The following is a 16,241-nucleotide window of genomic DNA, read 5'->3' as shown; positions in this document are numbered from 1 at the left end:
TGCCATCCCCAAAAGAAATCCTGTACTCAGTAGTAACTCCCACTTCCCCTTCCCCAGTATTGTTAATCATTGAATTTATTTTGTCTCCATATATTTGTCTGTTCTGGACTTTGATTCATATAAATACATTTCTAAATTTCTTTAGGTAATTATTATTCTTGTGGGAATAATTGAAAGTTGATTGAAAATAGACTACTAAATGAAATAATTTTCAGCTCTAGTCATTGTATCCTGGGAACTGATGGATATGGTAGCCTCTAAAGTGCTGTTGGTAATAGTGTTGTTCTCTCCCTTAGCTTACAAAGAGGTTGCAAGGACATCCTAATAGGTAAGATATTTAAGTGACTAAATTGCCTCTTTTTTTTTTTTTTTTTTTTTTTTTTTTAAGTAAATTAGAGGTTATTGTTAAAAATAGCAGTGTCCGATAGTATGAAATTAAATATTAGGTAACCTCAAATTCTGACAGTAGGATTCTTCAAAAGTCAAATGTTAACCTCCACCCCTATTTTAGATTGAATGATCCTATTTCTAAGATTTTATTCTTTTAGAAAACTATGTAGATATTTCAGATTTTATTAGGTCATATAAGGAGTTAGACTCATTTAATGAGTTAATCACTGTTTGTGAAATTGATAATTTATAGAATATGCCCCACCTCTAGTAGGTGTGTAAGATGCCATAAAGAAATGTTACAGAACTGGGGATGTGGTGCAGAGGTACAAATAGAACTGACTTTCACTTTGGGTTGATGTTTGCCTTTTAATCTTGGTGTAGAAGACTTTGCTGTTTGTTTTTAACAGTGAATATCAGATTGTGGGTTTAAGTATCATGAACATAAAATGCAAAATCAGTTGGGCTCAGTTTTATTGCCCTACTATTAGTTATTTATGAAGTAAAGCATAGGTTTTATTCTGAAATTGTTTTAGAAGGACAGATTTTTCACCTATTTTTCCAGTCTTCTACCCCAGAAGTTTAGTGTTTTACAGGAATCTCAAACTCAGTGAAAAATATAAAATGAGTATTAATGCACAGTTGTTGATTTATTATGGTCATCTTCACAGTATGATTTATAGATCTTCCCTTGCCACTGTATTTTTCAGTTTTTTTAACTCAGTTGTAATTAGTTTTGAATTTTTGAATATTTACTTGGAGTTTTTTTTTTTTTTTTCTTCCTTTTACAGTGCTGTTTTAATGGTTCAGTGGTTGAAATGTGTGTTAACGGTTCATGCATCGTATCTATCCACAGTAAGTCTTTTCTGAGTATCAATAGTTTGGTTTTGATAAGGATTATAAACCTTGATAAGTGCTGATAGAACCATCCTGTATCTTTCCTTTACCCACTAAATGCTTCCTTTGGAGATTGTGTTTTTTTTTTCCCAGACGAATTGACGTGAATCTTTTCATAATGAAACTCTTGTGACCTTTAATAAATTGGTCTTTTTTTCCCCCTGAATTAAGTAATGTATATTGTGTAGAGGGCTTTGAAAAATAAAAGAAGGAGAAATGTTATATGTTAATCCTTACCCTCCTTTTAAAAAACATTACCAAATTTTAAAGCTTTCATATATGCTGACATGTCTGTCTTGCTTTGTCCCAGGAGGTTAAAAATGATGTAAAATAACTAACTGGTGTGTGTGTGTATGTGTGTTTGTGTTTGTGTGTGTTTTAAACCAGGCCACAGTTTTTATTGCAGTGTGGCCATTTTTTGTGAGGCTGAGAAGTTTGATCTCAAAACAATGTTCCATTGAAGGCTCTTTTGTATAGAAGTTGCCATTATGACTGATATTCAAAATATCTTTAGGACTTTTCAAGACTCACATGGTGAACATTAAACTCTTAGGCTTATTCAGTAGTATACCCTCAATGGAAAACAAAAAGGCATTAATTACAGCTATTTCTTTTAAAAAGATAGGTAATAGGAGTGAACACTGAGGTACTGGAATAAATTGATGACACAGTTAATGAAACTTAATTGGCATTCCTTTTGGGGGATCACACTCTTTTCTAACAAAGTGCTTTTTTTTTTTTTCATCTCCAAAAAATGTTTATTAGCATGATTAAAAACATTTTCTTGAATAACAGAGATTCTAAACATGAAAGTATATCAGTGGCTATACCTTACAACCAATATTTGGAATTGAATGGACAGCTTTATTGCCAGTCTTCACTTATTAAAAACAATCCGTTTATTGGCTCCATGAAGTCATGACTATTGCTTTGTCTGGGAATGAGTCCCAACTGCAATTAAGTATAAAAAATATCTTCCATCATAACTGGAGTGTGACCTGCATTGAAGAACAGCTCTGAGTAAAGAGTTGATAAAAATCCAGAGTTGGGTTTTTGTTTTTTAAAAACATTCCTTTTACACACTACAAAGAAATAATTAGTATTTTGGCTTTTTAAATTCCTACATGATATTCGGAATGGCAGTCTCCCGAGGTCCTCCCATCACATAATTGCGAACCCTCTTCTGGAGAGTAGATCCTGGGGTGGACTCTGAAGACTTAGCCTCCGAAAGTCTATACTGGTTTGAGAACAAAGACAGCGTCATCAAGAACGTAGTAGTCATTATACATGTCACCTTCGCACAGGTATGGCAGTCTGGTGAAAGCTTCGATGACAAAACCAGCTTTTCTGAACACCTCAGGCAGGCTATTCACCTGTTCTTCCCAATTCTGTCCCTTGATTTCCAAGATTTCTGATGGTTTCTCCCACTTGCCACCTACGTTTTCCACATAGGGATGAAAGGGCAGGACCAGGGCAAGGATGACTCTGCCTCTAGTTGGCTCCAAGACACTTCTGATATCTTTTAACAAAGTCAGTGGCTGATCACAGCGGTCCAACAAATTCAAGCAGCTGATGACATCATACTGGAACCCTGTGTTCTGCCATTCATTGATTCCAAGCACTCTGTACTTCTTCTTTTGAAGCTGCCATATCATAGTTTCAGAGAGTTCAGTGGCATAGATTTCTTCAAAATGAGGGCTCATGATTTTTGTGACTTCTCCATCTCCAGCACCTAAATCGAGAAGTCTGTGGGTTTTCCAGTCTGGATTAATTTTAAGCAGTCTCTGAAACTGATCTGGTGAGAATACAAACATTGAACCTCTTCCTAGCAACCCACTGATAGATGTTCTAGACATAAACAGGCTAAAAACAGATGACACAAAAGAATGATATAATTGGATAAATAGCCAGCCCGATTTCTCAATGCTGTTGTTTAAGAAGATCTGTGTTCCTTGATCAAGGTAACTCTGAACAAAGACAGCCTGGAGTGATTCACATAATTTCTCTCTGTTGCACACATACCACTGGTGGTTGTCCTTCCTGCCGCCCGCCCGCCCGGGCCGCTCGTCATGTTCACGTACAGCGAGCGGGTGAGCGGGCTCCGCAGCGTCCACATCCTCCGCGCCAGCCACACGGACGCCAGGCTCAGGCACAGCCAACCCACCAACAGTCTCATCGGGGGCCGCGGCCGCTCGCTCGGATCACCGCCGGCGCCAGGGCGAGGAGGAGGGGGTGCCGCCGCCTCCAGCCACCGCCGCCGCCGCCCGTGCTCCAGCCATCACGCCCAACTTGCCCATCCAGCCCCTCCAGGGCCGAGGCGGGGGGGGGGGGGGGGGGGGGGGGGGGAGGAGCGGCCGGCGCTCTGCCTTCTCACCTCCCCCTTCCCTTCCGCCCGCCTAACAAAGTGCTTTTAATGTATAGTGTTATATTCATGCTGCTGTGTCACAAAAGAAGGCTTGCTAGGCAGGTGAGGTGTATGAATGCTCCCGTGCCTCATGGCACTACAATCAGATGCAACTATAAATAACACTGGAAAAAGTTCACCATCTGACCACTGGATAATACTTGCAAGGCATTTAGTCTGCTTACCCTTTGCAGTATTCTAAGCTCTTCATGTTGACTATCACATTCATTGTAGTGTTTGCTGCAAGGGAAGCCTATAACCCGTTGTTTTGGCTAAAATAAGACAGGCATTCCTTGGTTCTACATAAAAGTAACCGTATTAAAGAGTTTAATGGCAATCACTGATAGGCTGTTTAAATAAATGGTATCCCCTTTTTTCCTTGTGTTGGAAGGGCCCAGTGGAAAGGAAAAAAACAAAACCAAACCAAAAAACACCTAATGCTGTTTCAATGGATTGAGCTGGAGAAATGAAATCCCCTTAAGAGCCAGATGGCATTTGACCACCATTTTACAAATAATTTTTCTTCAAGTGAAACTACTATATTGCCTCCCAGTTTCTCTCCAAGTGTCAAATGATTCTTAATATCTTCCAAGCCATTTACTTGTCACTTGAGTTTAATACCTATAAATTTCTTTTTAATGGCATCTTTAGAGGTAGTATAAATCATCTTGCTTTTTAAGAGTGCAGTTTCAGGATCCCCGAATATAAATATGTCTTTCTTCTTAGACTCTGTTTCATATGTGGCAATGTACAAAACATACTGGCAATCATTCAGAGGTAGCAACTTCACAAAAGATGTGTAAGGGTCTTCTGCAGTACCACCTGTCACCCACCAAGATCTGCTTTGCTTCCTCTACAGTTATTTGTCTTTTGTCATCACTTAAACAGAAAGAACTGCTTTCTTTCTTTTTTTGATCTCCTCTTGTGTAGAAGATTTCCTTACTTTCATATCGTTAAAAACTGATGACTTCATCATTCACTGTAACTCCAGATGCCATAGTGCCTGAGGCTGAGGCTGTGACTGTGTTAGTAGCTCTATTTCTGTGGCTCGGGGAGGAGAAGGAGGGGCGGGCAGGCAGACAGGCGGCTGCAAGTGTGGGGCCACCAGGAGCTCTAAACTTTTTCATTGCTATGTGAGTTATTTATATGAATAGAAGAAAAGGAGGATAAAATGTTAATGTCAAAAAACATTTTTTATATGAGTTGGGTTCTTTGCTATCAGTTTCATCAGTTATATTTTAAACTAGAAATAAAATTGATATACTTTTTATTTGATTTGATTGTCTAGCACTTAACAAATACATTTCTCTCCCCTTTTTTGTAGTGTTAGGAATTGAACTGCTGGGGCCTTGCACATAGGCAAGCACTCTACCACTAAGTCACATCCTCAGCCCACAATAAATTTTTTTTCCCCACATTTTTTTTGTTGGTTCATTATGCTTGTACTTAGTGATGGGATTTGTTGTTACATATTTGTACGTGCATATAATATAACAGTATAATGCGACCCAACAAATTTTCTTAAAGTTTTAGTGGATCACTGAAATCCTTGATTGCTCTTTTTTTTGGACTGGACTTAGGTGCACTCACCCATTGAGCTACATTCACAGCCCTTTATTTTTTACTTTATTTTTAAAATTTTGAGACAGGGTCTCCCTAAGTTGCCTCAAACTTGCATTCCTCCTTCCTCAACCTCTTGAGTCACTGGGAATACAGGCATGCACCATGATTTCTGTTCAGCTCCTTACTCTTTAAACTGTAGTTCTTCCTTTCTTAACATAGTTTATCCAACTTGTACTGGTCACTGTCCCTTTTCTCTGTCTCAGATTCCTTTAACCTTTAGTGGTTTAAAATAGTGCAAATTGTCGGATAAACTGCTTTGAGGTCATCTGTGTGTTCTTTGTGTGTCCAGGGAGGGCTCTGCCAAAATGTTAGATAGGTGGAGAGACAAGCAATGGAGTCCCAGCCTGCAGGAATCTTGGGAGGTGAACTGAGGGCAGTGGTGTGTGGAGCAGCTCTGTAGCATGGTGATCTGAATGGAATGATCAAAGCAAACATGTTTTAGGACTCTGACTAGAAAACAGTAACACTAAACCTCAGTTACTTGCTTAAAAGCAAGAGGCCCAGAGGCCTTGAAGTGAAATCTCTTCTGGAATCATCTACCGAGTTGAGCATCGTAGAAGTGTGGTAGGGAGTGTTCTACAGCCTACGTTTTTTGAGAAAGCAGTGCCTTTCTTCTTTTCCTTCCTTAGGGGTACCTTTAAGTACATTCTCTAAGCCAACATCTGTGCTAGCCATTGGGGTTCAATACTGTGCAAGGCACTCTGATCCCCTCTTGGATCTCATAGTCTGAATGGGAACATATAAATGGGAGGTGATGATAATTGAAATGTATCACAGTAAACCTTGTGTTACTTATTTTTGTGCTTGCCTATCTTCTGTTTAACTTATAAACAGAAAAGAAATGCTGTTTTTTGTTCATGTGTCAGAAATAGGAGGGTAAAGGCTCATTAAAGGGGAAAGTTTAGGGCTCCTTTTTCTATAGCTCTACGTGGACAAATTAAAGATCTTCTCCTCTAATGATTTGTAGGATTCAATAATAGGAATGTGGGTCAACTTTTTCTTCTCTTACACTGTCCTAGTCTTTGGGACCTGGGAAAAACTCCCTCTAACCCACTGAGGCCTTAGGCTAAGGGTAGATAATGTGCTGTCATTGGAGGGTAAGAGTCAGAGGAGAGTCGCCTCCAATCAGAGATGTGTCATGGAGGTATTTTTTAAAGTATTTACTTTATATTGATTTTACCTGGAATTATTTATCAATATAAAGAACTTTCATCCTGGGCTTGGATTGTGGCTCCGGGGTAAAGTGCTTGCCTATCATGCGTGAGGCACTGGGTTCGATTCTCAGCACCACATATAAATCATTTGATCAATCAATAAAATAAAGGTTCATCAACAACTATAAAAATTAAAAAACAAAAAAAACCAAAAAACTTTAATCCTGTAGTTTTGCCCTACCTGGCAGAGTCTCCCTCCTAACATGTATCATTTTTTTTTAAGAGTTTTTGTTTTTTGTTTTTTGTTTTTTTTGCCTGCTGGGACCTTGAGGGTATTCTGTGAAGATTTGTGGTGTTATTTGGCTGTGTCCCTAGCAGCCACTGCAACTGGAAGTACTTGTTAGCAGATGCTTATGTAGTATTTCAGCACTGAAGTATAGATGATCTGATCATATGTTTCTCAGCTCTAGTATGTGATGATAATATCAAACAATCATTTTGTTTTTTTTTTTAGTTGCCTGATCTGGTACACCAGCTGGGGACACTCTACCAGCTAATGGAAAGCAGAGTCAAAACTTTTCAGAAACTCTCACACCTTCATGGAAAGCTTATCCTTCTAATCACACAAGTGAGTAAATCAGATTGTTTCCAGCTAACACTTTTGGTTGTGATAGGAACGGAGATATAATTAAGATTGCTTACCTAAGCTGATCATGGTCGCACATGCCTGTAATCCCAGTGACTTGTGAGATTGAAGCAGGAGAATTACAATTTTGAGGCCAGGCCCAGTAACTTTTAGTGAGGCCGTCAGCAATTCATACTGTGTCAAAACAAAAATTTAAAAGGACCAAGGATGTAGCTTAGTTGTAAAGCACCCTTGGATTCAATTCCTGGTTACATGCCCACTCCCTCCCAAAGTGGAGGGAAGATGGAATACCTGAAAATAGAGGGCTACCTCGTTCAGCTGGAAAGTGGTACGCAGAATCCAGGCATTACCTTGTAAGTGTAATCTATTTCACAGTTAGAAAACTTAGTTATGCCCCTTTTTCAACTTGTATACAAACTTTTTCTCACCAGGGTATTTCAGTTCTTAATATATCTAGGTTGATCGTGTTACTATGATCAAGTTACAGGTTATTGCTACAGTTAAAATTTTGCTAAAGAAGCATACTCTAATCACCTCAGAGTTTCCAAACTTTTACAAAGTAATTCTTTTCTCTTGGTATTTGAAGCTTCTCCCCTTCACTGCATTTGCTCCACATTGTGTTCAGGCCATTCTCATGGGAGGAGGATGGATGGGTGATGGTGGGAGGTGGGTGTGGCAGTGGTTGTGATTTGGGGATACACATATACTTTACTTTGAAATTCTACTCTTTTAGGTTACAGCATCAGAGAAAACGAAGGGAATGACTTCCCCTGGACAGAAGGCAAAGTTGGTATATGAAGAAGGTAAAGGTGGCAGGAGGGAGAATCTGGAACTGGAATAGTGAAATGTTTCACAGTGACTCAGTTATCTTACTTGTGAGAATATTCATATAAAGTCTTGCTTTTTCATAGCTCTTTTAAAATAGTCATGCCTGTGGCAAAAACCTATGATAAAAGAGAAGGCACAAGTATGACCTAGTGACAGAAAAGGCATTGGGTATGGGAGAGATTTAATGGAAAAATTAAATTAGATTTAAATGGAAGAATTCTGAGCAAAATTTATGCTAGCACATGTAAAATTATTGGTGATACTAGTAATTTATTAGAAATCTTTAATGATCAAAATTGATTAAAAATCCAATAGCTCTAAAATTGAGTTTATCAAAACCTCTCACAGGATGTTAGGCCCAGTGGTTTATTTTTTGGTACTGGGGATTGAACCCAGGAGCACTCAACCACTGAGCTCTTTTTTGTATTTATTTAGAGACAGGGTCGCACTAAGTTGCTGAGGCTGACTTTGAACTTGTGATTCTCCTACCTCAGCCTTCTGAGTCACTAGGACTACAGACTTGCGCTGATGTGCCCAGCAGGCCCAGAGGTTTTATGTGTGATATCAAGCCTTCAAGAAACAAAACATTTTTTTCACATATAAAAAATCGAGGCATTTTATGAGTCAACTATAATCTCGCTTACAGTTAAAACCAGACAAGGACAGTCAGTCAAAGAACATTTTAGAATATACTTGGAAATCCTGTGTAGCAATTTAATTATAGGAGTATTTTAAGTAAAACGTTGTGGCATTGCTGAGTAGTTTACTTAAAGATTATAGGTGATTTAACATCAAGAAATCTGTTAATATATCATGAACAGATTAACTGGGGAATACTAGACAATTTCTAAATAGATATAGAAAAGTAATTCAGAAGTACTAAGTCTTTATGTGTCTCAAATAATCTAAGCATTCAAGGAATTTAAGAAAATTTCCTAAACTTAAAAATCCTTTAACAGATCCTACACAATGGTGAAGCTTTAAAAGCATGTCCACTAAAGTCAGCAACATTGCTGTTGCTTTTCTTGGCTGGTATGGTATGAAAGATGAATTCTAGGATATTGGGCTTTGCGCTTATTTTTCTTATCCACATAAAAAAAATAGAATCTGTAGTCACACTTATTAATAGGTGCTATGCAAACAAATAAGTGTACCAAGAGGAACAAAAAATAGTAGCATTATATATCAATAATAACTAATCAGAAAAAGGTTCCATTCATAGCAACAATATGAACCCTGGAGAATATGTCTTTAAAAATGAAGCAAAACTTTTATGGAGGATATTACAAAACATAATTGAAGGATAAGAAATTATATGTGAATGAATTTAAAGATAAACTGTTAATTTTAAAAAGACAGATTCTGTATTGTCAGGTCAACACTAATTTCCAAATTATTGCATAAATTTAGTATTTTGCTAATTTGGGTCAACACAGAGAATATTCGTGATTTAGATGAACAAGGTAAGGAAACTTACCCTATAGAGTATCAAGACTTAGAAAGCTAAAGTGTAAGAATAGTCAGAGATAGACCAGTAGATCGGCACAGAAAGAGCCATAGATCTCTACAGTGTCTTGGCGTATTAGCGTTGATGTTATGTTGACATCAGGGGAAAGAATAGCTGTTGAACAAATTACTAGAAAAACTGATAATTCATATGGAACAAAAGATTGTGCCCACATCATATTGCAAATCACCATTTCCTTTTTATACCTTAATGTGTTAAAAGAAATTTTTATTAGAGGACAATAGCATTAAAATGATCATAGGATATATAAGTGAATTTCTAGGGAGGAAATGAATGGCTGTAAACACAAAAAAGGTATGACCATTTTGGGAAAATGTAAATTAAAACATCAATGAGATAACATTTCACACCATAATAAGTTGATACATTAAATAATTGACTCTGAAAATAGGCGTTGACCAGAATTTGGAGAAATGGGAGCTTGTATGCATGGTAGGAGAGTGTGCATTCTGTGTGGAGAGCTTCTTTGCAATCTCAGAGTGTGCGAATCCTTTCATATGTTGAGTTACTTCTAGGAGTGTACCCTAAGAGGAACTATGTGCTGCTTAAAGACATTTTTAAAAATATAAGACTGTGATGCACATATCTATACAATTCTGTTTGCACACATTTTAAAGCCATAGTTCTCCAGCGTTTTGGTACTAAAATTATTTTACTTTTTTTTTTGTGTATGTGCAAAATGTTTATTCATATACCATTTATGAATGTATTTTAAAGTCTTTGAGAATTCCACTTTAGATGATACTGACATGATGAAGAGACAGGAAGTTGATTTCATAGGGTTCCTTACCTTCTCTTTGTGGATTTGCTTCCTTTCTGTCTCATTTTGTTGGACCTCTAAATTTTGACTTAAGGTCTAAAGTTTGGTCAAATTTTTTAAGTCACACATTTTTTTGTGGGGATTTATCAGTGTAGATATGTTTTCAGATGACATCCCTTCCAAGAGCCACATCGTGCTTGTTGTTGCATTAATGATACTAAGATCAGTGACAACATTTTCTTCTCCATTTATTTCCCAAGGTGCTTAGAAAATAATATAGCTCTGCTACTTCTTTTACATTTGAATGGTTTTTTGCCCCCTCACAGCCATACATTTAACATGTCAGTTAATAATAATTCCATAATTAGTATTTTGTTATGGTTTTAAAAATGCTAATACTTTCACATTTTTTCTGTTTATAAGCCAGCATTTTTAATAGAACTTTTCTACATTCACTGGCTTTATTTGGTGGCCCAGAAATGGCTTGTATTTTAAGTTGAGGGTTTGTAGGGGTTTTGGCACATAGTCTGTTACAATGGCATCTTGAAGGAATGATATAAATACATTGCATTTTTATTCAGATAAGCTTATTAATTTAATGTTATCTTTGGATGGATAACAAAATATAAATATTCCTAAAAGCCAATTTAGTAATTTGGTGTTGCTTAGTTTTTAGTGATGTGCTCTCTGCTTTGTTCACAAAATTAAAGCTGGGTTTCCCCCTCCCTACAGAATCTTCTGAAGAGGAGTCTGATGATGAAGTAGCAGATAAAGATTCTGATGTGAGTTATTTGTTTCCTGATACATAAATCTGCTTTTATAGCCTCATACTCTTGAGAATGAGCCCGTCATGATTGTTTTCCTTCCTTGACATTTCTACCAGGATAACTGGGACGAAGACGAGGAACAGAAAGAAAGTGAAAGAGATGAGGACATTGATGATGAGAATGAGGAGGAAGATGAAGATGCTGAAGAAAAAGAAGAAAATGGTGAGGACAGAGAAGGGGCGAGTGAAAAAGAATTAAATGGAGATTCCGATTTAGATCCCGAGAATGAGAGTGAAGAAGAGTGAAGACGGAAGAGCAAGCCAGTCAGACTGTGAACCCTGGCTCACCTTGCCCATTGCTGAGAGTCCTCCTAGGGAGGGTTGTCCCCGTGCCAGGATGCCAAGGACCGCTGCACATTTCCACTTTCACAGCGGCAGTTCCCATGCCACCTTGCTGTCCTGAGCGCCCCAGACTTTTAACTGTGTAAATAAGAGTGTTTCATTCAAATGTTAATAAACTTTACACAGTAAATAGACACATTTTCTGCAATGTACTGACATGAGTGTCCAATATATGGTATATTTTTATAATATAATCTCTTAGTATGATTGGTTATATCAGGAATTGACTTAAGACACAGACCTATCCCACGGGGTTTCTGAAACTGGACGATTGTGAATGAGTCAGCTCTTCTCTCAGGTTGGTATCTTTCATCAAATCCAGATGTGAAGCAGCACAGTGAAGTTTTTAATTTGGTACATTTTAATAAAATATGAAGGAATAACTAAAAACTGGAGTTAAGAATTATTGTGATTAAAAAAAAAAAAAACAAAAAAACAACAGAAACCTTTTCACCAGTATCCCTAGCTTGTCTGTTAACTGTAGTTATCTGAATCGAGTCCAACTGAAGTTTTGGAGTGCTTCCTCAAAACAACCACTTATTTTTTAAACTGTCATGTGAAATATTTTTTTAAAACAAAACAGAAAATTACAGTAATTAAAAAACTAAAGATTTAGCCATAGAATTTTTCTTGACTGAAAATGACCTGTAAAAAAAAAAAAAAAAAAATCAGTGTACATAGATTTAGAAGTGCTCATTACTTGCAACTTTTTAAAAATTCATTCATAGCTGCTTTTGAAGAGGTTTTCATTTTTATTTAAATTACTAATGGATCAAAGGACTATTGTTTATTTTTTCTCTTTCATTTTAGATATTAATGATAACCTTGTTGGAATTTTTTTTCCAAAGAAAATATTTTTATAATTCAGTAATTTTAATGTTTTTTGTCTTTTTCATTGCCATCTTGGCAGTGTTAGGGTATCTGTTTATCCTTAAAATAATTCAACTCAAGATTTTTTATGTATAAATAAGTATTTTGGTGTGCCACAAAAGCTTTTTCAGAGTATTGGGAATTTGCTTTGTTTTCTTTTTAAAGAATAAGCCAGTATTTAGATAGGGCTGGGCAGATGGATCAATCTTTTCCCACCTGTGAATATGTAAAACAAGCCATTATCTCTGAGGGACTTGTTAACATCTGTGGCAGAACAGAGGTTTCTCTGTGCTCATCTAGGAGAGCCCTGAGCCCTCTTGGGAATGCAGTTTGAGCTGCTGGTGTGATGTACAGTGGTATTTGTTTATCAATGGAGCTGTTTATGGCAATTAATACCATCTCTTTGTAAAGTGAATAAATACTCATCTTTACCCAGTGCTTGTCTTGTGGTATATGTAGAGGAATTCAGTCATGTGTCTGGGTTTATGGTGTGAAGGTTTTTAAAAGGGATTTTATTTCAGTAGCATTAATAGGTGAATGCTTTCAAGGCTTGTTGTATAACCTACAGGTTTAAATGAAGTGAAAGAACCAGGAATTTTGTCTTAATATAGTGTCAGGTAAAACTGGTGATTTCTGAGGCTGTCCCATGTGGCTAGGCTGTAGTGACAGTAAGGGAGAGGCCTGTGTGCTGATAGAGTAGGTCCTGGGAGTCACATTTCCCTTACCCCAGCTGACTTAAAGAAATAAATTATAACCATGTGATGATCTCTTAATTTATTGGTTTATTATTATTATTATTATTATTATTATTATTGGCTTTAAAAAAAAGTCCAGAGTTTAATTAGGCTTGTTATGAAAAGAATTTTCTGGTCATGGGTATTTTGCTGTCTTGTGGTCAATTCAGAAAATGAAGTGTTGTGTGTTTTCTTTTTTGAGTTTGATTTTTCTCCCCAACTTCTTATTTTTGAAAATTTTAGCCCTCTAACCAAGTCACTAATCATATGTACATCATATTTAGTTGTCATATTTTGATAATCCACTCTATTCCTATTCCCCCTCACTGTGTATGTGTCTTGATTGATATTTTAATGAGTTCACATAAATTGTATTGGACAGGGTCCTGCATTCTGGATTTGTCCGATTGTTTCCTTATGATCAGATTCTGTTGAAATGTTTTGAGCAAGAATCCTAAATAGTGCTTGTGTTTGAAATGAATTTGTAGAAGTAAATTCCTTGGGTGTAGATGAGGCCGTTGAGTAGATAGGTATGCTTTGTATATGTAGATGGCAAGGCTTTGGTGCCTGAAGGTCAGACCTGAGACCTGGCGAATGCAATGTTGGGTTCATTGACGTTGGTAGGTTCTTGTGGGGACTAATTCTCAACTTTGGCATTTAATCATTTTAACAAATGCTTATTGATTGGCTCCTCTCTGCTCAGGATTATTTCATTGCTTGGTATCACAGAACAGTGGGGAAAAAATGATACCCACCTGCTGTGGTTTGGATAAGTGCCCCCCCAAACATTGGTGTCTTAAAGACTTGGACCCCAGAGTCACATTCTTGGGTGGTGGCGGAACCTTTAGGAAGTGGGTCCTAGGAGGAGGTATAGGGTGCGTGTCCCTGGGGATTGTGGGACCTTGATCTGAAGAGACCTCTTGGCTCATGAGGTGAGTGGTCTGCTCTTCCACACGCTCCCACCATAATGTGCTGCCCTTGGCAGAGGCTCAGAGAATGGGCCTCAGGTTTTGACTGGAACCTCCACAGCTGTGAGCCAAAATAAAACTTTTTGTCTTACAAGTTTTTCGCCTCCATTATTTCATTTTAGTGGTAGAAAGCCAACTTAAAACACTGTCTTTGAGGAGCTGACTTGTTACCAGGGAGATTCTGGCAATAAGCAATCTGTGATGAGTGATAAACTTTTAATAGTATGTTACATGGTAACTGCTATGCGGAAGAAAAGCAGAGTTAAGCAGGTGGTTGGGTTTGGGGAGTACAGGTTGCAGATTTAAGTGGTCAGGGTAGGGCTCACTGAGGAAGGATTTGCACGTAGACCCGAGGACTGCGAGTTGGCTAAGCATGATATCTGGGGGGAGAGTCTTCAAAAGCCTAAAGGCCAGCACATGTCTTGTATTGAAATGTGGAGAGGAGGTCAGTATGGATGTTGAGAAAGGGAGAGTGTGTTGGAGAGATGAGGTCAGAAAGGTATTGAGCAGTCGGGTTGCGTAGGGCCTTGCAGATTTGTAGGCATTGGTGTATGCTCTGAGAAATGCAGAATTGTGGCATTTGAGCTGAACAGTCCAGGTTTGTATTGAGAATTCAGTGTCCTGTGGTAAGCACAGAGGAAGAACTTTTCTCTGTAGGCAGAACCCCGCAGGATGCAGTAATCCAAGGCAGCAGTGATGGTGCTGAGTTGGACCAGCAGTTAGTAGTGGAGCTGGTGATACTGTGTTTTGGGGGGATTGTTTTGAAATTAGAGCTAATGGGGTTTCCTGTGAGGTGTGAGAAAAAGAGAGGTGTCTGCACTCCAGAGTGAGAAGTGCCTGCATGCTGCTGTGGGTGAGGAGGTTTGAGGGGAGATGGACAGTTGGACTTGTTGGGTTGTTGAGATCCATTGTTCTGCAAATACATGCTCAGCCTGGGGGGAGAAGGTGGGGTGGAGGTAGAAATTTGAGCCAATGTGAGCTTCCCAAGGGGAGTCCTGTAAACAGGAGCTTTGAGGCCTGGTGCTCCATTGCTGCAGGAAGAAGAGAAATCCCAGGGGACACCAACAAATACAGTGAGGTAGGAGGAACTGACCTTGTTTCTTCCATTCCCTTCAAATTTGAATTATGGTATCCCTCAGCTACAGTTTCTTTCAGCTGGGATTGATATGATTACTGGTGAAGTCACATAGGCTGCAATGGTTTTTAGTAACCATTCGTTGATCTTTCTTTGAAGGTAACTCAGGCATAAAATTCTATTTTTCTTTTACTCCAATGTAGTGGTCTTGACTTTTGTGGCACCTCAGCACTATCTCTTGTGCTGACAAAATCATACACTGGATCACAAAGCGGTTGCAGAATGAGAGGCCACAGCAGTGTGAATGGATTAGCAGGTTTCATTCAAACTGAGGAGACTGGAAAAGAACGACGGCTAGAGAGCATGCAGTCTTTGCATGGTGCTGACCAGTGAGAAAACTAGATTGACTCCTCAACATTGTGGCAGATTTACATGAATATGTGGATTACTTTTAATATGAAAATACTCCTGAGAACAGAGCAATTATAAATCTGTGTAGAGGGCCATGCAAAATGCAGTTTGCTTGGATGGAGTATAACTTCACTCATTAGATGAGGGACGTCAAGGGGACAAAAGTTGAAAATTAACGACATTAAGTTGCGTGGCATGTTCTAGGTGATAATGGCTTAAAGAGGGAGGAAATTTTGTACCTTTTGAGTTCTAAAGTTTAAAGAGGATTCTCTAGTAGGAATAAGTAGGTAACTATAACATTTTGCTGTAGGCTTGCCCTGTTTGTGGTTCAGGTTGCTCTAGTTAGATTCCTCCCACCTGGGCTGACGGGGTAGAGTGGAGCAGTCTGTGTGGTCCCGAGGTCCCCAAGCTGGGCCAATGCTTTGCAGCTTCAAAAAGCTCATGCATGGAGTTGATCAGTTCCATACAGCAGAGATATGAACCAGGCTTCCAAGAGAAAGTGGTGTTTCCATGGTGTGTGTATTTATTGTGGGAAGATCATCTCAGATGAAGCAGGTGGTCCTTGTGGGGTGGTGACTTCATTCTAAACAGGAAAGTCACCCACTAATCCAGTTTTACAATTGGAAGATTGTTTTTGAACCACAGGATGGTACTGGAGTAAGAAGGGAATTGGGTAGTCTTCATAGCTGGTGTTGGGGACACTGGAGGAACCTGCCAGCGCTGGCAGGGTTTGACGTCCTGACCTTGCTTCATGTTGTACTAGGGCCTCTCATATCATACTGCCT

The 16,241-nt window shown here is 38.4% G+C and overlaps 2 protein-coding genes and 1 pseudogene across 3 annotated transcripts in view; 1 reads left to right on the top strand and 2 right to left on the bottom strand.

Moving 5' to 3' along the window:
* WDR43 (WD repeat domain 43) overlaps window positions 1-11,532 on the top strand; it is a 46,256-nt gene extending 34,724 nt beyond the window's left edge. Inside the window, exons 13-18 of the mRNA XM_079110290.1 lie at window positions 297-328; window positions 1,182-1,245; window positions 6,983-7,096; window positions 7,848-7,917; window positions 10,963-11,012; window positions 11,114-11,532. Coding sequence (XP_078966416.1) covers window positions 297-328; window positions 1,182-1,245; window positions 6,983-7,096; window positions 7,848-7,917; window positions 10,963-11,012; window positions 11,114-11,302 — 519 coding nt within the window. The 3' untranslated portion in view covers window positions 11,303-11,532. The remainder of the gene's footprint in view (window positions 1-296; window positions 329-1,181; window positions 1,246-6,982; window positions 7,097-7,847; window positions 7,918-10,962; window positions 11,013-11,113) is intronic.
* Window positions 1,254-6,972, bottom strand: LOC306643936 (cofilin-2-like; annotated as a pseudogene). The gene is made up of 2 exons (XR_013766886.1): window positions 3,684-6,972; window positions 1,254-2,004 (listed from the first exon to the last, which is right to left on the bottom strand). The product of XR_013766886.1 is annotated as a cofilin-2-like (transcript).
* LOC306643935 (protein-L-histidine N-pros-methyltransferase-like) lies at window positions 2,017-3,567 on the bottom strand. The gene is given in 2 exon segments (XM_079110291.1): window positions 2,017-3,337; window positions 3,340-3,567. Coding segments are annotated over 2 exon segments (942 nt in total). The 5' UTR covers window positions 3,464-3,567; the 3' UTR covers window positions 2,017-2,519.
* Window positions 11,533-16,241: the final 4,709 nt, after the last annotated feature.

This window comes from Sciurus vulgaris, assembly GCF_902686455.1.
Source record: "Sciurus vulgaris genome assembly, chromosome: 14".
Classification (NCBI taxonomy): Eukaryota; Metazoa; Chordata; class Mammalia; order Rodentia; family Sciuridae; genus Sciurus; species Sciurus vulgaris.
This window is presented reverse-complemented; position numbering and strand designations above follow the sequence as displayed.